The sequence below is a fragment of the Schistocerca gregaria genome, chromosome 2 (assembly GCF_023897955.1).
Source record: "Schistocerca gregaria isolate iqSchGreg1 chromosome 2, iqSchGreg1.2, whole genome shotgun sequence".
NCBI classification, from domain to species: Eukaryota; Metazoa; Arthropoda; class Insecta; order Orthoptera; family Acrididae; genus Schistocerca; species Schistocerca gregaria.
In genome coordinates this window covers 249,619,564-249,642,978 of record NC_064921.1, presented here as the reverse complement: position 1 = coordinate 249,642,978, position 23,415 = coordinate 249,619,564, and the positions used below count along the sequence as shown (strand labels likewise).

The 23,415-nt window shown below is 42.9% G+C and overlaps 1 protein-coding gene across 2 annotated transcripts in view; it reads right to left on the bottom strand.

The window, feature by feature from the left end:
- LOC126336787 (dehydrogenase/reductase SDR family member 11-like) overlaps positions 1-21,090 on the bottom strand; it is a 136,484-nt gene extending 115,394 nt beyond the window's left edge. The window contains exons 1-2 of one of the 2 annotated variants that reach the window (XM_050000807.1): positions 20,904-21,082; positions 11,886-12,048 (exon numbers count right to left, since the gene is read on the bottom strand). In XM_050000807.1, coding sequence (XP_049856764.1) covers positions 11,886-12,048; positions 20,904-21,041 — 301 coding nt within the window. In that variant the 5' untranslated portion in view covers positions 21,042-21,082. Of the gene's footprint in view, positions 1-11,885; positions 12,049-20,903 lie in introns of both variants that reach the window. The other variant, XM_050000809.1, reaches the window with a different exon arrangement.
- Between the last annotated feature and the right edge of the window lie 2,325 nt (positions 21,091-23,415).

Sequence of the window (23,415 nt, the reverse complement as noted above, 5' to 3'; positions counted from 1 at the left end):
GTTCTTTGTCATCTAAAGTGAGTACGCTTGCGCAAGAATAATATTTATTTACGAACAAATCTTTATTTGGAAATACTGTGAATGATCTGAGTGTGACTGTATATGTAACAAATTCCTTTATTTAAATATTGTTCAAATGGTTCAAATGGCTCTGAGCACTATGGGACTTAACTTCTGAGGTCGTCAGTCTCCTAAAACTTAGAACTACTTAAAGCTAACTAACGTAAGGATATCACACACATCCACGCCCGAGGCAGGACTCGAACCTGCGACCGTAGCGGTCGCGCATTTCCAGACTGTAGCGGCTAGAACAGCTCGACCACCTCGCCAGCTAAATATTGTTCTAATATATTAGTTTAGTCCAGTAAATGTTCAAGTTGAATCAAATCAAGCCTGTACAGCTTAAGAATGATGTTCAGTATTTTTGGTGAGGATCGCCATCAGCCAATGGAAAAACAGAAAACAGTAGCAGAAAAGAGGAACAAGAGAAACTCGTGTCAAGACGGCATGAACCGTTTTATAAATATTTAATGACAGTTAATTGGCATTTAACGTGAGCACACTTGTCCAAAAATACTTTCTAAGTTACTATCAACAAATTACTGCGAATTAGCTGAATGTGACGAAATATTTAAAAGCTTTTTTATTTAAATTTTGTTATAATATATGTTTTAGTCTGGGAAGTAGTCAGGCTGAGTCAAATCATGCATGTAGAACTTAAGAACGATGTATTTTGGTAGGGATAGCCTTCAATGCTAAAATGGACAGCAGCAGAACACTAATGGAGTCAAATAGAAACTGGGACTTTTCGAATGAAGAGCTCAAGGGAGCGATTCTGGGCACTTGGATGTTCGTTCTGGGAGGAGGGAGACCTGCTTATGATAATGGGTGATATCTGACCTAGTAGGTGACAGATTCTGGGCGGTGGCTACAGTACTCGCTTCAAGAGACTTTGTGTTGTATTTTGATAGATCTTCTTCCCGCTAACTTTTTCCGCTTGTATTACAGAACTGAGGACAGACAGAGTATAAGTTTCTACTCGTCATCTGGAGTGAGTTAATTTGCATATCATCATGTTGAACTATGGACTGTTTTTAGCCACGGAATATTTTGTGTGCTATAATTACGAAGTGGACTTAGTTTTCATGTATTTTCGATGAATACTTAAATTTGCTCCCCCTTCCCCCCCCCCCCCCAAAGAACCATGGACCTTGCTGTTGGTGGGGAGGCTTGCGTGTGCCTCAGCGATACAGATGGCCGTACCGTAGGTGCAACCACAACGGAGGGGTACCTGTTGTGAGACCAGACAAACGTGTGGTTGCTGAAGAGGGGCAGCAGCCTTTTCAGTAGTTGCAGGGGCAACGGTCTGGATGATTGACTGATCTGGCCTTGTAACACTAACCAAAACGGCCTTGCTGTGCTGGTACTGCGAACGGCTGAAAGCAAGGGGAAACTACAGCCGTAATTTTTCCCGAGGGCATGCAGCTTTACTGTATGATTAAATGATGATGGCGTCCTCCTGGGTAAAATATTCCGGAGGTAAAATTGTACCCCATTCGGAACTCCGGTCGGGGAATACTCAAGAGCACGTCGTTATCAGGAGAAAGAAAACTGGCGTTCTACGGATTGGAGCGTGGAATGTCACATCCCTTAATCAGGCAGGTAGGTTAGAAATTTTAAAAAGGGAAATGGATAAAGTTAGATATAGTGGAAATTAGTGAAGTTTGGTGGCAGTAGGAACAAGACTTTCGGTCAGGTGAATACAGGGTTATAAATACAAAGTCAAATAGGGGTAATGCAGGAGTAGGTTTAATAATGAATAAAAAAATAGGAATGCGGGTAAGCTACTACATACAGCATAGTGAACGCATTATTGTGGCCAAGATAGACACGAAGCCCACGTCTACTACAGTAGTACAAATTTATATGCCAATTAGCTCTGCAGTTGACGAAGAAATCGAAGAAATGTATGACGAAACTAAAGAAATTATTCAGATAGTGAAGGGAGACGAAAATTTAATAGTCATGGGTGACTGGAATTCGGCAATAGGAAAAGGGAGAGAAGGAAACGTAGTAGGTGAATATGGATTGGGGGTAAGAATTGAAAGAGGAAGTCGCCTGGTAGAATTTTGCACAGAGCACAACTTAATCTTAGCTAACACTTGGTTCAAGAATCATAAAAGAAGATTGTATACATGGAAGAAGACTAGAGATACTGACAGATTTCAGATAGATTATATAATGGTAAGACAGAGATTTAGGAACCAGGTTTCAAATTGTAAGACATTTCCAGGGGCAGATGTGGACTCTGACCACAAGCTATTGGTTATGAACTCTAGATTAAAACTGAAGAAACTGCAAAAAGGTGGGAATTTAAGGAGATGGGACCTGGATAAATTGACTAAACCAGAGGTTGTACAGAGTTTCAGGAAGAGCGTAAGGGAACAAATGGCAGGAATGGGGGAAAGAAATACAGTAGAAGAAGAATGGGTAGCTTTGAGGGATGAAGTAGTGAAGGCAGCAGAGGATCAAGTAGGTAAAAAGACGAGAGCTAGTAGAAATCCTTGGGTAACAGAAGAAATATTAAATTTAATTGATGAAAGGAGAAAATATAAAAATGCAGTAAATGAAGCAGGCAAAAAGGAATACAAACGTCTCAAAAATGATATCGACAGGAAGTGCAAAAGCAGGATGGCTAGAGGATAAATGTAAGAATGTAGAAGCTTATCTCGCTAGGGGTAAGATAGATACTGCCTACAGGAAAATTAAAGAGACCTTTCGAGAAAAGAGAACCAATTGTATGAATGTTAAGAGCTCAGATGGAAACCCAGTTCTAAGCAAAGAGGGGAAAACGGAAAGGTGGAGGGCGTATATAGACTGTCTATACCAGGGCGATGTACTTGAGGACAATATTATGGAAATGGATGTAGATGAAGATGAAATGGGAGCTATGATACTGAGTGAAGAGTTTGACAGAGCACTGAAAGACCTGAGTCGAAACAAGGCCCTGGGAGTAGACAACATTACATTAGAACTACTGACGGCCAGTCCTGACAAAACTCTACCATCTGGTAAGCAAGATCTATGAGAAAGGGGAAATACCCTCGGACTTCAAGAAGAATATAATAATTCCAATCCCAAAGAAAGCAGGTGTTGACAGATGTGAAAATTACCGAACTATCAGTTTAATAAGTCACGGCTGCAAAATACTAACGCGAATTCTTTACAGACGAATGGAAGAACTAGTAGAAGCCGACCTAGGGGAAGATCAGTTTGGATTCCGTAGGGAACGAAAGGCTATTTATAATTTGTATAGAAACCAAATGACAGTTATAGGAGTTGAGTGGCATGAAAGGGAAGCAGTGGTTGGGAAGGGAGTGAGACCGGGTTGTAGCTTCTCCCCGATGTTATTCAATCTGTATATTGAGCAAATAACGAAGGAAACAAAAGAAAAATTCGGAGTTGAAATTAAAATCCATGGAGAAGAAATATGAACTTTGAGGTTCGCCGATGACATTGTAATTCTGTCAGAGACAGCAAAGGACTTGGAAGAGCAGTTGAACGGAATTGATAGTCTCTTGAAAGGAGGGTATAAGATGAACATCAACAAAAGCAAAACGAGGATAATGGAATGTAGTCGAATTAAGAGAAGAGAAGAGAAGTTTGTGGCACAACTTGACTAGAAGAAGGGATCGGTTGGTAGGACATGTTCTGAGGCATCGAGGGATCACAAATTGAGCATTGGAAGGCAGCGTGGAGGGTAAAAATGGTAGAGGGAGAGCAAGAGATGAATACACCAAGCAGATTCAGGACGTAGGTTGCAGTAGGCACTGGGAGATGAAGAAGCTTGCACAGGATAGAGTAGCATGGAGAGCTGTATCAAACCAGTCTCAGGACTGAAGACCACAGCAACAAAAACAACTTAAATTTGTGATTTTATCGTTATTCTATTAATGCTTGACATAACTTTACTGCATTTGATAAGGACATTTTCTGTTCTTATTTTAACTGCATATCGTAGGAACACTTATTTCAGATGTCCTTCCTCGAATAAATATTATTCAACATAATTCTCTTTTGTTGACTGCAGTTACAGATGTTGGAATGGAACACTTATTACAAAATTAGTCATTTAACTTTTATTTTGTACTTATTTTTATTTTATTAACTCCCAATTTAGCCAATGCATAGAATATTTGACTGAGGGATCACAGCTACAGGTTATAATATGCAGCGAATTAGCTGCGTCGCAAGAAAGCAGGCGTACGCGGCTCGAACCTATGACTACATTGACCTGTTATTTTTAATAGAACTGTGCATAGCCAAAGTACATAAAGTACGAGTAAGCGCAGGTAAAGACGCAATTGGTTTCTCCCTATCGGGTGATGTTTAGAAGAGCAACTACACCCGCAGTGACCGTTAGGTACCATCGCACCTTGTTGCCCTCTTAACTGTGATCGCAGCTGTACGCCCGTTTGACGTGGGGTCCCTTCTTGCCTGTTACACAATTCAGCGGTCATCTTCTGGTGTAGTTGACGGTGGACCACTTCCTCTCCTTCAGGCAGCAATGCTCGCCATGCACGTGAAACAATACTGTGAGTAATGCCATATTTCTGGGCAACACTCGTCAGACTTCGTCCTTCTTCCAGTTTCCCTATGATTCTTCCACCTAATAAGATATCCATAGGATACTGGATTGCAAGGTGTGCCCAGAAGCAGATACAGACTTAGCTCACAATTTGGCAGTGATGAAGAGTAGGCTGAAGTTTAAGAGATTAGTCTGGAAGAATCAATACGAAAAGAAGTGGGACACGGAAGTACTAAGGATTGAAAAGATACACCTGAAGCTCTCTGACGCTATAGCTGCTGCGATAAGGAATAACTTAGTAGGTAGTGCAGTTGAAGAGGCACTTACAAAGCTGGTAGGAAAAACATAGGTACAAACAAGGTAACTGTGAAAAAACCATGCGTAACAGAAGAAATACTTCAGTTAATTGACGAAAGAAGGAATTACAAAACGTTCAAAGACGGTCAGAAATATTGAAATACTAGTCACTCAAGAATGACATAAATCGGAAGTGCAGGAAATCTAAGGCGAAATGGGTGCTTGAAAAATGTGAAGAAATCGGAAAAGAAATGACTGTCGAAAGTACTCTGACTCCGCACACAGGAAAGTCAAAAGAACCTTCGGTAAAGTTAAAAGCAAGGATGGCAACAATAATTCCGTTCTGAAGTGCAGAGCAATTAGGTGTAAAGAGTATACCTAAAGACTATACGAGGTGGAAGCCTTTCCTGATGACGTGATAGAAGAAACAGGAATCGATATAGAAGAGATAGGGGATCCAGTATTAGAATGAGAATTTAAAAAAGCTTAGGAATACTTAGGATCAAATAAGGCAGAATGGATACATAAGTGTCCATCAGAATTTTTGAAATCGCTGAGGGAAGTGGGAACAAAACGACTATTCACATTGGTTTATAGAATGGATGAGTCCTGCGATATATCATCTGACTTTCGGAAAACATCATCCACACAATTCCGACGATTACGAGAGCTGGCAAGTGCGAGAATTATCGCACAATCAGCTTAACAACTAATACTTCCAAGCTGCTGACAAGAATAACATACAGAAAAATCGAAAAGGAAAATTGTCGGTGTGTTAGGCAAGGATCAGTTTTGCTTTAGGAATGTTAAAGGCACCAGAGGCAGTTCTGAAGTTGCAGTTGACAATCGAAGCAAGATTAAATAAAAATCAAGGCACGTTTATTGGATCCGTCTACCTGGCAAGATCGTTCGACAATGGCAAATTGAGCAAGGCGCCCGAAATTCTAAAAAAAGTATAGGGGTAAACTACACGAAAAGACGGGTAATATCCAATATATACAACAGCCAAGAGGAAACTGTTGGGGTGGAACACCAAGAACGAAGTTTACGCATTAAAAAGTGTGTAAGAGATGGATGTAGTCCTTCGCCCCTACTGTTCATCGAAGAAGCAATGACTGGCATAAAGGAAAAGTTCAAGAGTGGAATTAAAATTCAAGGTGAATGGATATCAATAATAAGATTCGCTGATGACGTTGCTGTTCTAAGTGAAAGTGAAGAATAATTACAGGATCTGCTGGACCGAATCAACTGGCAAATGAGTACAGAGTATAGATTTACAGGAAATCGAAGGAAGGCCAAACTAATGAGAAGTAGTAGAAATAAGGAAAGCGAGACAGGATTGGTGATCGTGAAGTAAATGAAGTTAGGGACTTCTGCTATCTAGGCAGCGAAACAACCCATGACGGATGAAGCAAGGAGGGCATGAAAAGCAGACTATCACTGGCAAAAAGGGCGTTATTGGCCACAAGAAGTCTCCTAATATTAAACACAGATCTTAATTTGATGAATAAATTACTGAGAAATTACTACGTTTGGAGCTCAGCAATATACACTAGTGAAACAAGGACTCGTCATCTTGATGTTGCAGCTCTTTTGCCTGTGTTTGCCTTAACAATAACATATGTTTTTTAGTGGGTCCCGCCTTTAGCAAAACACTATTTTGTTTTTGTCCTAGACATGGACTGTTGGTAAACCAGGACAGAAGAGCATCCAAGCATTTGAGAAGTGGTGCTACAGAGGAATGTTGAGAATTAGGTGGACTGACGAGGTAAGGAATGAGAATGTTTTCCATAGAGTCGGCGAGAAAAGGAATATGTGAAAAACACTGGCGAGAAGAAGAGACAGGATGGAAGGACACTTGACAAGACAACATGGGAATACTTCCATTGTACTAGAGGGAGACTGTAGAGGGTAAAAACTGTAAAGGAAGCCAGATATTAGGATTTTATGCAGCAAATAACTAACTACGTCTGTTGCAAGTGCTATTCTGAGATGAAGAGTTTGGCACAAGAGAAGAATTCGTGACAGGCCGCATCAAATCAGTCAGAAGAATGATAATGGGAAAAGAAAAAATAATTAAATTCTGGTACATTAATAACCAGTGTAACCCCCAGAATGCCGAACGCAAGCGAGCAAACGTGCGTGCATTGTGTTGTATGCATTGTGTTGCTTAGGTGCCGGATGTCAGTTTGTGGGATGAAGTTCCATGCGTGTTGCACTTGTTCAAGCAGTACGGGGACAGTTAATCCTGTTTGTGGTTGACGCTGGAGTTTTCGTCCGATGACGTCCGATATGCGCTCGATTGAAGACATATCTGGCGTTCGAGCAGGCCAGAAAATATGTTGAGTCTGTGTAGAGTAAGTTTTTGTTACAACAGTAGTATGTGGGCGAGCGTTATCCTGTTGGAAAGCATCTCCTGTAATGCTGTTCGTGAATGATAGCACAACAGGTGAAGCACCAGACTGACGTACAAATATGCAGACAGGGTGCGTGGGATAACCACGGGGAGTACTCCTGCTGTCATACGAAATCACACCTCAGACCACACCTCTAGGAGTAGGTGAAGTGGGTCAATCAGGCTGAATGGTTGGGTGCAGGTCTTGTACCAGCCTCGTTCTGACTAACACACGGCCATCACTGGCACCAGGCTTTCATTAGAAAACACAACAGATCTCCACGCTGCTCTCCAATGAGTTCTCGCTTGGCACCACTGAAGTGGCAAAAGGCGGTGGTTTGGCATCAGTGCAATGCACGCTACGGGACAACTGGTTCGGAGGTGTCCTTGAAATAACAGATTTGTAACAGTTCGTTGTGTCACTGTTGTGTCGACTGCTGCTCAAATTGCCGCTTCAGATGCAATGCGGTGAGCCAAAGCCAAACGAAGAAAACGATGAGTTTGCCTCGGTACTGCCACGTGGTCGTCCGGAGCTTGTCTTGTGATCTTACATTCTTATGAACACCGTTCCAGCAATCGTCTATGGTGGCTACCTTTCTCCCAAGCCTTTCTGCAGTATCGCAGGAGGAACATCCAGCTTCTCGTGGCCCTATTACACGACCTCGTTCAAAGTATGCGAGGTATAGACAATGGTGTCTTTATTGGTTCAAAGGCATTCTTGACTAACAGCAATCCACCAGGTCCAATCTCAAAGGTACCTAACGCTAACGACCGTTACAGCATGTATTTAAAACAAACCTGATTTGCATCTCCATAGTGGCGCTATTAGCGCTACTACACTCCTGGAAATGGAAAAAAGAACACATTGACACCGGTGTGTCAGACCCACCATACTTGCTCCGGACACTGCGAAAGGGCTGTACAAGCAATGATCACACGCACGGCACAGCGGACACACCAGGAACCGCGGTGTTGGCCGTCGAATGGCGCTAGCTGCGCAGCATTTGTGCACCGCCGCCGTCAGTGTCAGCCAGTTTGCCGTGGCATACGGAGCTCCATCGCAGTCTTTAACACTGGTAGCATGCCGCGAAAGCGTGGACGTGAACCGTATGTGCAGTTGACGGACTCTGAGCGAGGGCGTATAGTGGGCATGCGAGAGGCCGGGTGGACGTACCGCCGAATTGCTCAACACGTGGGGCGTGAGGTCTCCACAGTACATCGATGTTGTCGCCAGTGGTCGGCGGAAGGTGCACGTGCCCGTCGACCTGGGACCGGACCGCAGCGACGCACGGATGCACGCCAAGACCGTAGGATCCTACGCAGTGCCGTAGGGACCGCACCGCCATTTCCCAGCAAATTAGGGACACTGTTGCTCCTGGGGTATCGGCGAGGACCATTCGCAACCGTCTTCATGAAGCTGGGCTACGGTCCCGCACACCGTTAGGCCGTCTTCCGCTCACGCCCCAACATCGTGCAGCCCGCCTCCAGTGGTGTCGCGACAGGCGTGAATGGAGGGATGAATGGAGACGTGTCGTCTTCAGCGATGAGAGTCGCTTCTGCCTTGGTGCCAATGATGGTCGTATGCGTGTTTGGCGCCGTGCAGGTGAGCGCCACAATCAGGACTGCATACGACCGAGGCACACAGGACCAACACCCGGCATCATGGTGTGGGGAGCGATCTCCTACACTTGCCGTACACCTCTGGTGATCGTCGAGGGGACACTGAATAGTGCACGGTACATCCAAACCGTCATCGAACCCATCGTTCTACCATTCCTAGACCGGCAAGGGAACTTGCTGTTCCAACAGGACAATGCACGTCCGCATGTATCCCGTGCCACCCAACGTGCTCTAGAAGGTGTAAGTCAACTACCCTGGCCAGCAAGATCTCCGGATCTGACCCCCATTGCGTATGTTTGGGACTGGATGAAGCGTCGTCTCACGCGGTCTGCACGTCCAGCACGAACGCTGGTCCAACTGAGGCGCCAGGTGGAAATGGCATGGCAAGCCGTTCCACAGGACTACATCCAGCATCTCTACGATCGTCTCCATGGGAGAATAGCAGCCTGCATTGCTGCGAAAGGTGGATATACACTGTACTAGTGCCGACATGGTGCATGCTCTGTTGCCTGTGTCTATGTGCTTGTGGTTCTGTCAGTGTGATCATGTGATGTATCTGACCCCAGGAATGTGTCAATAAAGTTTCCCCTTCCTGGACAATGAATTCACTGTGTTCTTATTTCAATTTCCAGGAGTGTATTATGCGACTGGCACGAAATTTGAATACACATCATCTCTCAACTGTAGGAACACGCCTACCAACTTTCGTTTAGGTGGCACGTCTTACCTAGTGTTGTAATTTTTTGCTGTCAATGTACTTGTCAGGCCAACTGTCCAGTCCAGAATTCTTTGCGTAACTTTTTTCTGTGTGGTGCATCAAGCTGTATCTGTTGGATAGTTGGATAGCAATGTGCGGCTTGCTACGGTCGCAGGTTCCTGCCTCGGGCATGGATGTGTGTGATGTCCTTAGGTTAGTTAGGTTTAAATAGTTCTAAGTTCTAGGGGACTGATGACCACAGATGTAAAGTCCCATAGTCCTCACAGCCATTTGAACCATTTTTGAATGTGTGGCTGTTTGCTGATGATGATGTGGTGCACTGGGAGGTGTCGTCGTTGAGTGACTGTAGGAGGATACAAGATGACTTGGACAGGATTTGTGATTGGTCTAAAGAATGGCAGCTAACTCTAAATAATGATAAACGTTAATTAATGCAGATGAATAGGCAAAAGAATCCCGTAATGTTTGAATACTCCATTAGTAGTGTAGCGCTTGACACAGTCACGTTGATTAAATATTTGGGCGTAACATTGCAGAGCGATATGAAGTGGGACAAGCATGTAATGCCAGTTGTGGGAAAGGCGGAGAATCGTCTCTGGTTCATTGGTAGAATTTTGGGAAGATGTGGTTCACCTGTAAAGGAGACCGCTTATGAAACACTAATACGACCTATTCTTGACTACTGCTCGAGCGTTTCGGATCCCTATCAGGTCAGATTGAGGGAGGACATAGAAGCAATTCAGAGGCGGGCTGCTAGATTTGTTACTGGTACGTTTGATCATCACGCGAGTGTTACAGAAATGTTTCAGGAACTCGGGTGGGAGTCTCTGGAGGAAAGTAGGCGTTCTTTTCGTGAACCAGAATTTGAGACTGACTGCAGTACAATTTTACTGCCGCCAACTTATATGTCGCCGAAAGACCACAAGGATAAGATAAGAAATATTAGGGCTCGTACAGAGGCATATAGGCTGTCATTTTTCCCTCGTTCTGTTTGGGAGTGGGACAGGGAGAGAAGATGCTAGCTGTGGTACAAGGTACCCTTCGCCACGCACCGGAGTATGGGAGTATGTATGTAGATGTATTATTCCTGGTTGCTTCAAGTTTTCTTTTAAAACACCGATTCATTTTATTGTTTCAGTTTTAACTTCACGGAGACTTTTATTTCAGAAACCTTTAGTTAATTTGGTTGATTACTTTTTTTATAATTTTTCAATAGAATATTAGCCTCCATTTTTTCGTGTCCGAATAAATATTGGTACACTTTTCAATTTCTTTATTTGCCCTTGGTGTGATTGAACCAACTTCGGTATCATTTAGACCTACAGTTTTCCTGATAACTTTTCTTTTTCTCTTTCGGATTTCTTCAATGTCCATCTTTCTGTTTAAAATGGGTGTTCCAGCCACGATTAAGAAACATCTGGTTTTATAAGTCTGTTATAACGTCACAGTTTCGTGTATTTTGAAATGAATGTTTTGTTACAGACATTTTTTAAATCTCGAAAGCTATTTCCACTTTGTAACAGCGAATTTCGTAACAAGTGTTTTTCAGACCAGTTTCCTGAATGAGAAAGTCTATCGCTTTTCCCATATATAGCTTTTAGAATTTTTGAAGCCAATTTGTTACTACACATGTGTTTTGTTTTGTAAAATGTTGTGGTTCATATGGCTCTGAGCACTGTGGGACTTAACATCTGAGGTCATCAGTCCCCTAGAACTTAGAACTACTGAATCCTAACTAACCTAAGGACATCACGCACATCCATGCCCGACGCAAGATCCGAGCCTGCGACCGTAGCAGTCGCGCGGTTCCAAACTGAGGCGCCTAGAACCGCTCGGCCACTCCGGCCGACTAAAATGTTATTTGGAGCCGTAGTATTTATACTGTTTGTTCTTGCGTTGTTTGAAAGTCATGCTTCATTTATTTTTTTTAGTATCCCTTCAGACGACTGTATAATCTAAATGTGTCATAAAAAAGGAAAGTTCCCTTTTACTAGTAAATTAATGGTCGTGAGCATGTTATTGTGTGACACTGTCTTGACCATCAACTGTGTACTTACGCTGTGATAAGTTCCATCAAAATTGATGAAAGTAGTGTCAGTGGATGAGCATTTTACAACCTATGTCTTGTTGCGCTCCAACGGCAGACAACATCGGCGGGTCTTCAACGATGCTTAACAGACTCATGCTTTTATCAGAATGAGTAAAAATTGCACCCATCATACTGTATGGTTTCGTAAGAACTTTCCGGAAGACACTCCCATACTTACACGTCAGATCGCCCTCAGTGATCACGCCAGCGTTGTTGATTAAAATGTCGACGCCGGATAGGTTTTCTTTGATCCATTTGAACGCTGCCAGCACGCTGTTCTCGTCTACGACATCGCCCTGAATAGCGTGCAGTTTACCAGGGGCGTCCTTCAGCGCTAGTGCCTGAAAGAAAAGAAGCAAACAGCGGATGAAGCGCTGTCACTCACAGGATTCTAGCAGAGCCAGGGCCACAAGGAACAGTGGTGTTCACGCTCCTCGGTAGGAAATCAGTAATGATTAAATGTCGTATGCATTCTTTTAGACAACGCTTAAAGTACTTTAATGAGAAAGTGCTTAAACGCTTCTTGCGATATGTCATACCTGAACGACTATCTGTTTTCACCACTAAATATATCTAAAGGGTAACAAGTAACAGCTGACACTGTAAAAAATACAATTAATTAGAAAAATATTGCTCAGTATAATGAAAAGACTTGTACTTGAGACAGTCTAATTACCTTCGCTACAGTTAGTGTTACGTGCAGCAATGTATAATGCCACAAGTTAAAATCTGGCTTTCCTGCCTATCACCAAAGAAAAAAAATTAGTTCGCTAACAGCTCAACTAACTTCACTGCACTCTGTGTTTCGTGCAATCATTAGAATTCGCAAACATCCACAGAGTGAAAGTCAAAATCAAAAGTGAAAATAACGAGTTTCCATCTCTTTTCACTTAGTATGCCACAGATTTTGGACTAACGAAAGGAAAACAGTGATCAGGTAACTACCTCTGTTTACAGATGTTTCCATTTCCTGTCAGCAAGAAAAGCTGTTTGCAGTCTTAGGAAATGTCATACAGGTTGCCCACTTACCGCAATGATGACTGTAATTCGTGGCGAAGAAGCAATGACAAAACGTTAAGCAATAAATACAACTGCAATAGCGAGAAAGGAATGCTTTAATGAGCCACTGACTGAATGAAACCCAAAAGATCAGTGACAAAGGTTGGACGAAGGTAGAAATGTCTGGTAAAAATTACAACAGCCGTTGGGAAACACAGCGGAAGAAATAAAGAAACTCAGTTATCCATCAAGAAAAAGAAAACCATGGCACGGGGCACATAAGGAGCAGATTTTTGCGTGAGAATGGGTTTCTGTTACAAAACATGCTTTCTTGCATCGAATTTACAGGTTGAACTGACAAAGAAGTTATTGGTAGTGTACGATGAGAGCACAGTACTGCATAATACAACATAAATCATGGGGGAAAATCCACAGGAAAAGATAGAGGTATTATTTTAAATGCAGCATCACTGAAGGGAGTTAAAAATGAAGAGCACAGGTGAAGTAATAAGTGAACACGTAGGGGAAAGAATTCACTTGGAAGGGAATCTAACAAGTTCGGATGACACGTTTTAAAATTCGGTGTTGTACCTTCCCGCCATCCATGAAGGTCATTTTTCTATTAATCTCCGCATTGGTTTACAATGCCAGTTTGCAGTATAGCAGCACAAACCGTTGGAGAAATGATTCCATGTCACCGACAATAATGGCCATCAGAGTCGCAAGTCATAATCAAGTTATTATTTGACATAAGTCCAAATTTCGTTAGAGACTGAACCTCATAAGCTGTACTGACAGAGCCATATTTCCCAAAATAGAAGTTGCTGTTTTGTTAATTTTTCCTTTATTCGTTATCGAAGTGAAAACGTAGAGTTTCCGTGAAGTAATTAAAGCACAGGTGTACAGACTTGGCACCGGCAACATCTAGGAATACTGCTTCATTTTCGGTGCATCTACATTGCAGTAGTCCAACATTAAAGACCACTGTTATCAGATACGAAATGTGATAACAACAGGAATATGAACTTATATAGTAATGAAAACTTTGACACTCATATAAAAGGATGTATTCTAGTGCAGAAAGTTGGTTGTTGCCAACAGAGTGAAAACGAGTTGTGAAATCCACTATTACTCGATTAACATGGTTGTTCCATGGGTAAGTTGTTGCTAGTTTCTTTGCGTCTTCGGATTAAACGTCTCTTGTGCTTCCTCAAAACAAATGTAAAATTTGTTAAACACTTCATTGAAACTCTACGTCTGCACTCCTGGATACCGGCGCAGCTGTTATTCAACTATGTGTGGACTTTAGGACAAGACTTTATCGCAGCAGCTGCTTTTTTCCACTATGTCTGGTAGCGTTGAGGAAGACGGTAGTCCATAAAAAATGAGTCTGGTCATTGTTGCACATGCGTTCCTTTCTTATGTTTTCGTGTTTAATAAACATGTTCACATCTGCCGCGAATGATTCTGCCGTCTGCATTATAATAAGGGTTTCTTCCATGTGTTAGCTAGCGAAGTCTATAGTCATGTGCCTACACATTCTTCTTGGAAGGCACCCACGTACTCGCAACGAGGTTTAAAGTAGTCCGGAAGAACAGCTGTAGCCGCTTCGAGAGTCCACACCTGATAGTATCAATTATGCACAACTGGTCCATTGTTCTTATCTGTATCAAATCATGCTCTTACTCCTTTAAAGTCTTATTCCTATAAAGTCTTCAGTTTTGGTGTTAAGTTTCCTTCGATGGACATTCATCCTGCCTTTAGCACAACACGTAATCGCCTCCTAGATAGATTTCGAAAGAAAGCAGCTATCACGACCCATTAGTTTCCTAAAAGAATTGTAACTGCGGTTATTGCAGTCCTCATAAATACTGTCCAGTGCCCGCTCATCAGCGCGCCACAGTATGCTTGTCGTGGTGTTTTGGGGGATTAAGGTGCTCATTCACGTTGCCTCATGTTTCCTCGAGCTACTGGACGTCACATTTCGGAACTTCTCTTTCATCTTCATTAGTATCACAATCACTATTCCTCTCCAAAGCGCCTGTATGAATTTTTGCGCTTTCAATTGTGCATATAGTGTGCGTGAAAACAACTCATCCTCCACTCCACTCTCTCCCCCAGTAAGTACATTTTCACTTAGCAGTTGCCAACGCCCACATGATTCATTGGCTTCCACTCTCTCACAGGTGCCGTTGTACGCGCGCTGCACTATCAAACACAGTAACAGCCTCTCTCTCACTGTGTACAGAGATACAAAAGAGCGAGGCTAGTACTGTGACCTGCAGATGGCGTTGTCACATGCATACGAACTTTTACAGGTGAGTGACATTAATAGCTGAGGTCATTCTAATTTTTCTAAGCCGAGAGAAATCGTCAGACGTAAAGGTAACTTCAGGCGTATCCCAAGGGATCGATGGAGCTCCCAATAACCAGCAAGCCTTTGCCCGAACTTGGAGATCGGAGGGTCGTTTATCCGGTGAAGTAACATCGATGGTGATCTGTGGCTTCTCTGCCGAAAGAGCACAATGCTGATTCAGTCACAAGTGTTTAGCAGCACACCATTCAACGTGTATTGTTGCATGTAGAGTTCCACAGCAGACCATCCCTACGTGTTCACATGTTGACCCAATGATATCGTCAATAACGATTGCAGTGGACACAGGACCAGCGGGATTCGACCGTCGATCAATGGAAACCTGTTAGCTCTTCTGGTGAATCACATTTTCGCTACACTAGGTCGATAGTCGTCTCCACAAACGACGTCATCGAGCTGAACAGCAGCTCGAAACGTACAGCGCTTGACGGACGCAGGCTTTTGGAAGCAATATTATGCTGTGGGAGACATTCTCCTGAGCTTGCACAGGACCCACGGTATCAATCGAAGATACGCTGACAGCTGCGAATCACTTGCGTCCCTTCATGCTTCATGACTTCCCCGACGTCCATGTTATCTTCCAGCAGTATAATCTTCCGTGTCTCGGAGCCACCACCGTGCTACCGGAGTTTGAGGAGCTCTATCGTGAATTCGCATTGTCTCGGCGATTAAGTTCGCCTGATGTAAATCCTGTAGAACCCATAGCGGTCGCTATCGAGCGCCATGATCATGTTAGTGCTTCATACTCCGAGCTAGGGTGGCTGCGGCCGGACAAATTGCGTGACTACCACACTCTATGTCTGCTTCACCGACTTCTCGTCGCGCAAGTACCCAATACCTTGCTTCTGAGATTAATCGAAACACGAGGTCACTCTTATTTGGTATCCTAACTGTGCCCACTCACAATACAAAAACTTTTGCAAACTCCTTCTCAGTTGCCGCTGTCCGCCTCTGGAACAAACTGCCCCTTACCTTGCGCAAAATTCAATCTCCTGCTGCTTTTAAGAAGAAGTTGAAGCATTTCATATTATCATCCTCATAAAGTTCTCCACAAAATTAATGTACAAGGCCAATCCTCTCATCTGTCAAATAGTAAAGCTAGCGTCTCCTATCTTGCTCCTGAGATGCCTTCCTCCTCATGTATCTCTATTAGCCACGCAATCTTCTTTTCCTTTATATTTCCTTAATTATGTTTCATCATGTCTCTCTATTCTTTTCCTCCCTTCACCATGAGTCTCCCTCATACTCCCTGCTGCCAGCATTCCTATCTAAAATCTGTCTCTTCAATAATGTCTAATTATAACAGTACTTATGATCTACGAATATAAACTCTATATGTTTGTATTTTTCCAGGGGTACTTTTCTAATTGTTTATTTCACTTTTTGTACTAGATATAGTTTAACATGCCTACTAAAACATATGGATGTAAAATAAGTAGAATGCCTGGTTAGGAGTAAGAGAGGGCTTGATGGCCCTAATCTTGCCAGGTTAAATAAATCAATAAATAAAATAAAATAAAATAAATTATCGCGTACGCGAATAACACTAGGCCTATCTATGTGTAGACATCTAATGCCTAATATTTCGAGAAAGTTACCAACACACTGTCGGATCCTTGATACGCAGAATCAGTGGTGTATTTTGTTCCAAAGACTGACGAAAAAGCTATTATGCAGTGGACACTTTTACAGATGAGTGGCATTAATAGCTGAGGTCATTCTAATTTTTCTAAACCGAGGGAAATCGTCTGACGTAAAGGTAACTTCAGGCGTATTTTAAGGGATCCTTAAAGGACAGTTAATTTCCAGAATGTGTATAAATAAGGGAGTGGAAATCGTCAGAAGTTCCGTGAGGTTTTTCGCTAATGATTGTGTTGTGTACAGAGAAGGCGAAGCGCTTGAAAAGCGAAGCGACATACAGCGAGGCGTGCAGAGAATCGACACTTGGCGCTGGAGTCGGAAGTTTATCCTCAACATACACAAACACAACATACTGAGCGTAAACACACGGAAAGATACATAACTACATTATTGCACGATTTCATAACGAACACTGGAAGTAGTCAAGTCCATTAAATAATATGTGCCAGTACACGTCAGCATTGATTTAAAGAGGAACACCACTTAAAGCCAACCGCAGGTAAGGCAGATGATAGGCTGAGATATACTGAAATGTGTAGTCCATCACAAAGGAGGTAGCCTGTATTGTTGAGAAGAACGGTGTAATGTTACTTCAGACATGCATGCATGTTCTTACAAGGCAGCCTCCCCATCGCACCCCCCTCAGATTTAGTTATAAGTTGGCACAGTGGATAGGTCTTGAAAAACTGAAAACAGATCAATCGAGAAAATCTGGACATGTCCTGGAATTTTGGAGAGCGAATTTGATTATGTGTGAGGGTCTGAACTATGATAATTGTCTGAAAATAAACAATTAAAACTTCTCACTCTAGGGAAAACTTGAACCAAGGACCTCTCTTTCGCCAGCTGTTCACGCTAACCATGGGACCACGGCACTCCTGTGTTTACATTAGCCTTGATGTTGCCTATCTTGCGCATGGACTACTCAGTTTGTATATTTTGCTTATTTTTTCATAGTTCCACACAACTTCTTCCTGTTTTCTCGATTGATCTGTGTTCAGTTTTTCAAGGCCTATCCACTGTGCCAACTTATAACTAAATCTGAGGGGGGTGCGATGAGGAGGTTCCCTTGTTAGCAACACAGGCTCTGTAAATTTATATTTTTCTGCCGGCATCCGGTAGCGACATTCAATTAAAATGTCCTCCACTGTATAGGAATTACATAATGCGTGTATGAGTATAGACTGTGACGCAGGAAGGACGAGGTATAGAAATATGGGTCTAGCTATGAGTCGTGCACGGATAGCCAAAGAGGATAAGGTGACCACTCGTGCATAGTGGGAAACCCAGGTCCGTGTGCCGATCGAGTAAAAGTTTTCACTGTCGCCATTGCTTTGTATAGCTGATGGTTGTCACGATTCGGGACTGCGAATACAGTTCGTGTAAATATTTTTACCAGATAGGACTGATAGAGGAAGTGAAAAACGTCGAAAGAAGAGCAGCGCTCTCTCCACTGGTTCACTTAGTAAGCGCGAAAGAATCAGGAAAGATGCTCAGCCCAATAGTGACAGATGCTGCAAGAGAGTTCTCTGTATGAAGGCGTGTTTTATTATTAAAATTTCGACATTGTACATTAGCAGAAGTATCGACCGAAACATTACTTCTTCCTAAATATATTCCGTCTAAAGACTCTGAAATAAAAATTCAAGAGATGCGAGCTCACAACGAGGCTTACGAACTATCTTCTTCACTCACACTATTGGTGACTGGAGCAGGAAAGGGGTATCCTCCGCCACACTTGGAGTACACGAGATGTGTGAGAGAAGTAATGAGACTGACAACAGTGCGAGCAATGTGGCAACACAGTATTGTTCTACTTGTGTAGACCAGTTTTTTCATCCCTTCCACAGTCAGGCATAGTCCGCGTTTCAGCTCGATTCAGCCATGTCGTGATTTTTATGTTTTGTTTGGTGTTACGAAAATGGAACAGCGGAATTTAGAGCAGTGATACGCCATCAGGTAATGTGTCAAAGTTCTCCTGTTTAGAATTTTTTTTTAATCTCATTTTGTTCGCTTTGGTTCGTTGCATCTGCTCGGGGCGGACGTCGTAAGACACCCGTTTAAGTTCGTTGTTGATCCATTAACTCAGTTTTTTTATTACAATAAATTTTTCACTCGAGGGAAGACTTGAACTAAGGACCTCTCATTCCGCAGCTGCTCATTAACTAGGTGGTAACGTGCTCGCCTCCCATGCAAGCGGGCCTGGGTTCGATACCCGGCAGGGTTGGAGATTTTCTCCGTTCGGGGAGTGGTTGTTGTGTTGTCCTCATCATCATTTCATTCTCATCACGGGCGCGCAAGTCGCCCAATGTGGCGCCCACTGAAATAGGGCTTGCACTTGGCGGCCGAACTTTGCCAGATGGGCCCTCCCAGCCAACGAAGCTGTATACGCTCATTTCATTCTTTCTGTGTTAAACTTGGGGAATCCGCGACTGCGACCTTTGAAGAGTGGAAAAAGCCCTATAGCGAACATTATTAACCAATGCACAAGTTGTTCGCAGGCACAATGCATTTTTGGAAGACGAAGTACACGTTGAAAATGAACCTCGCTGAGGGAAATTTTCAGTTTCGAAAATCGACGAAAACGTTCGTGCTCTTGTGATAAAACCGATGTTTAACAATAAGGATGATAGGTGACCTGTTAAACCCTTTCACCACATATCAAATTTTGACCAAAGATTTGCACATGTCAAGTTTGTGCCAAAAATGTACCGAAAAACCTCACAACTGAGCAGAACAGTCATTTGGTAACCGTGATAGCGTTACGGAGATGTTTAGCAAACTCAAGTGGCAGACTCTGCAAGAGAGGCGCTCTGCATCGTGGTGTAGCTTGCTCGCAAGGTTTCGAGAGGGTGCGTTTCCGGGTGAGGTATCGAATATATTGCTTCACCCTACTTATACCTCCTGAGATCACCAATGTAAAATTAGAGAGATTCGAGCGCGCACCGTCAGGTGGCTTGCGGAGTATGGATGTAGATGTAGATGTAGAGGCTTTCAGGCAGTCGTTCCTCCCGCGAACCGTACGCGACTGGAACAGAAAAGGGAGGTAATGACAGTGGCACGTAAAGTGCCCTCTACCACACAGCGTTAGGTGGCTTGCGGAGTATAAATGTAAATGTAAAAAGAAACGCGTGCGTTAATCTTCTTGAAAGGACAGCCAATGATCATGAATGGTTCAGTGGTGTGACTGCAAGTGATGAATCCTGGATTTTTGGGTATAGTTATGAGACAAAGCCGCAAAGTGAGGGGTGGCACACTGAGACATCTCCTGGACCGAAAGCTCAAATGAGCAGATCAAAGATCAAAACAATGCTGATCTGCTTTTTTGACAGTTGGCGTATCTGGCATAAAGAATTTGTTCCTCCAGGACAAACTGTCAACCAAGCGTTTTGCAAAGATATCCTTGAAAGGCTCTGGAATAGGGCCAGTTGAATGAGACTGACAAGTGAATGCTGGATCATGACAATGTCCCCTGTCACACAACCACTTCCATGACGGAATTTTTCACCTCAAAAGGCATGCCTGGTGTTCGACAGCACCCCTGTTCATCATATCTGAGTCCTTGTGACTTTTTTTCTTTTCTCGAATTTGAAAAAGTCTTCAAAGGACGTCATTTTGGGACTCTGGAGAAGATTGAAAAGAATGTGACCAGCATGTTAAAGGCTCTACCACTTGAAGCTTCTCAGCACTGCAAGCAAGGATGGGAACTACTACTCCTCTGGTGTATAGCTGCAGAAAGGATTTTGATGGTAACAATATTATTGTTTGAAAAAAATAAATAAATAAAAACTTTGGTAGATAATACAAACAGTGTCAGTACATCTCTTACATCTCTCGCAGATGTAGCTGTATGCTCATAGTTATATTTCAAGCGCGTTTCCAGTCAGTTTTACCCTTTAGAACTTGTCTTCAGTGTAAAAACGTGTACAAAACAAGAATAGGTCAGTGGGACAAGTGCTGTGGTATTGTGGAACAGCTGACATGGAACTGCAAGGAGTATAATAGAGAAAATTGGATGTGAAATGAGAAGAAGCATATGTAGAATAGAGGAATGGTGATTTTGCGTGCAATACGTAAGAAAGACACTATGAGTGTCACGTAGTAGTTGAAAGAGAGAGAGTACAGAAAGAAATGGACTGAGTGGTTTGGTTACAGGAGGCGTGTTTTCCGGGAAACGCCCACCTTGACCCTGTCGACCCTCCTGGCCAGGCCGACGACGGTGAGGCCGTGTCTGAGCAGCGCCTGTGTGATGGCGGCGCCGATGCCGGAGCTGGCGCCAGTCACCAGCGCGACGCGCCCTGCGTACTTCTCGATGCCCATGCCTGCTGCTGTTGGCTGCCCTGATGCCACTGACTACCAAGGCCGGCCGCACTCCCTTTATATAGACGCGGCAACCGGCGTCGGGGAAAACTGCTGCGTCACCATCATTCCCCTCCACAGCGACAGCTCGAGTTCCACGCACATACACCTTACGACTGGAAGGCTGGTATCTGCGTACTCCCTCTGGCACTACCTTATCGCCATTTACTTCGTCTTCTCGTTGATCTTGAGGTGTAGCGCCGTATAACGATCCTGCCTTGGAGGCGGTTAAGTGGGAGATGTGTCTCAGAGCTGGATAGTAACAGATGGTAACGCGAGACTGGACGCGCACGTAGTTTATGTATCAGCCGATAGAGGACAATATTGCATAGGGGGGACTGTGATTTTAGTTTCGATTGTGTCCACTAGAGTGCACTAAAGTAATAGAATGTTTTTCATAAACTGTTCTAGTATTTTCATAAAGTGTTATTATGTCTTTTTGTGTATGTAAAATGTTATGAATGTGTTTTAGCAGTATGAATGATGCGTGAGTGTGGTTTACGGTTAGTATGAAGATAACTGTTTAACGAGTTATGTAGTAGGATTTAGTGTGGGAACATCGAAGAAGTATGGATATTGACAAAGGGGATTTTTGAAGAATAGATTTGTTAAGTAAGTTTATGGTAAAGGGAAAGTTAATTCAGGTATAAATAACAATAGTAAATAACTTTATGCATAAACACAACTTCAGCATATTAGATAATCACGTCGGTTAAAAAGCGCAGTCGTTAGGTTCACTATTTTGCGATTGGTTGTTGAAGAAAAGCGCGGATTAGCGCGGGAGAACGTTGTTTTGCTATTGGGTGTTGAGTAAACTGACCAATGGTAAAGCAATATTCTTCGCGCGCCTTTCTCTGCTGGTAGAGAAGACAGAGGTATTCTAGAGAAGTGTGGGAGCCTAGCCATGAAACAGATCGGACGTATGTAGTAGTAGTAGTTCCGATGGAAACGGTAAGTTGCTGGATTTAGCAATGTTTCATACATCAAAAGTGTGGTAAAGTGACGGCATAATTATTCCGACGGGCGTGTAGAAATTTCGGAATTTTTTGACGAAAAAAGACATATCTTCCGCGTGGCGTATTGAGCAGGTCGGTGGTTAAAAAACTGTGACTGCGTTTGGTACCGACAGACTTAATATTTGGCGAGCATTCTCAGTCAAAAACAATCAGTATTTTTGTAGCTATTATGTTTTCGGGAAATGCACCATAAACTTTCTAACGCGAGTGAAAGAAATTGTGAGTGACTGTTTTAAGACTAGCACGGGCTTGGCAGTGATACCTGTTCACCTAAGTTTCAGAATATATTAATTAAGGACAAAAATTCCAACCTTTCATTTCATGTGAAAACTTTCTCCCGAAACGTAGATTCGTGACTTTAATTGCAGCCTGGTTCACATCGAAGTACAGTAGCTTTCGCTCGGCTTCCCTATTGATGGTGTGCTGAGACAATGTTCACAGGTTCGTCGTAAAGGGACGGAAGGAATCGCGCCTCCGCAGTCTGTCGGATGATAGGCGAACAAATAACAATATCACAAACTAGATGTGAAATGCACACCTTTCAACGTCAATAAAGTCATGAAATCTAAATATCTCGGATAAATCATTCAAAAGACTGGAATGACCAAACGAGCAAACTATTTACTCTCCATTAAAGTTACTTTTTTTTTAATCATCAGTCATCTGACTCGTTTGACGAATTCTGGCGCTGGATCTCTTTTCGTAGATTCTGCAGAGAACTCCCTCATCCTTTATCTTATCAGTCAATCTAATTTTCAACTTTCTTCTGGCCATCATACTTCAATGCTTCGATCTCCTTCTATTCCAGTTTTCTCACAGTCCATGATTCACTACCATAGAATGCTGTGTTCCAAACGTACATTTCTAGAAATTTCTTCCTCAAATGAAGACCTGTGTTTCATACTATTATATTTATTTTGCCGAGGAACGCCATCTTTGCTAGTTTTATTCTGCTTTTTTTTATCCTCCTTGCTTCGTCTGTCATGAGCTACTTTGCTTCAAAGGTGGCAGAATTGTTTAACTTCGTCTACTTCTTCATCACCAGTTCTGATGTTAAGCTTCTCACTCCTCCCATTTCTGCTACTTCTCATTGCTTCTGTCTTTCTTCGGTTTATTTTAAGTTCATATCTTGTACGCATTAGACCGTTCATTCCATTCAACAGATGCCATAATTCTTATTCGCCTTCAATAGAACAGTAATATCATCAGCGAATCTTATCATTGATATCTTTGTGCCCTGAAGTTTAATCCCACTCTTGAACCTGTCTTTTATTTCTGTTATGGGTCCCTTTCTTACACCCATTATAATTGCAGCATTT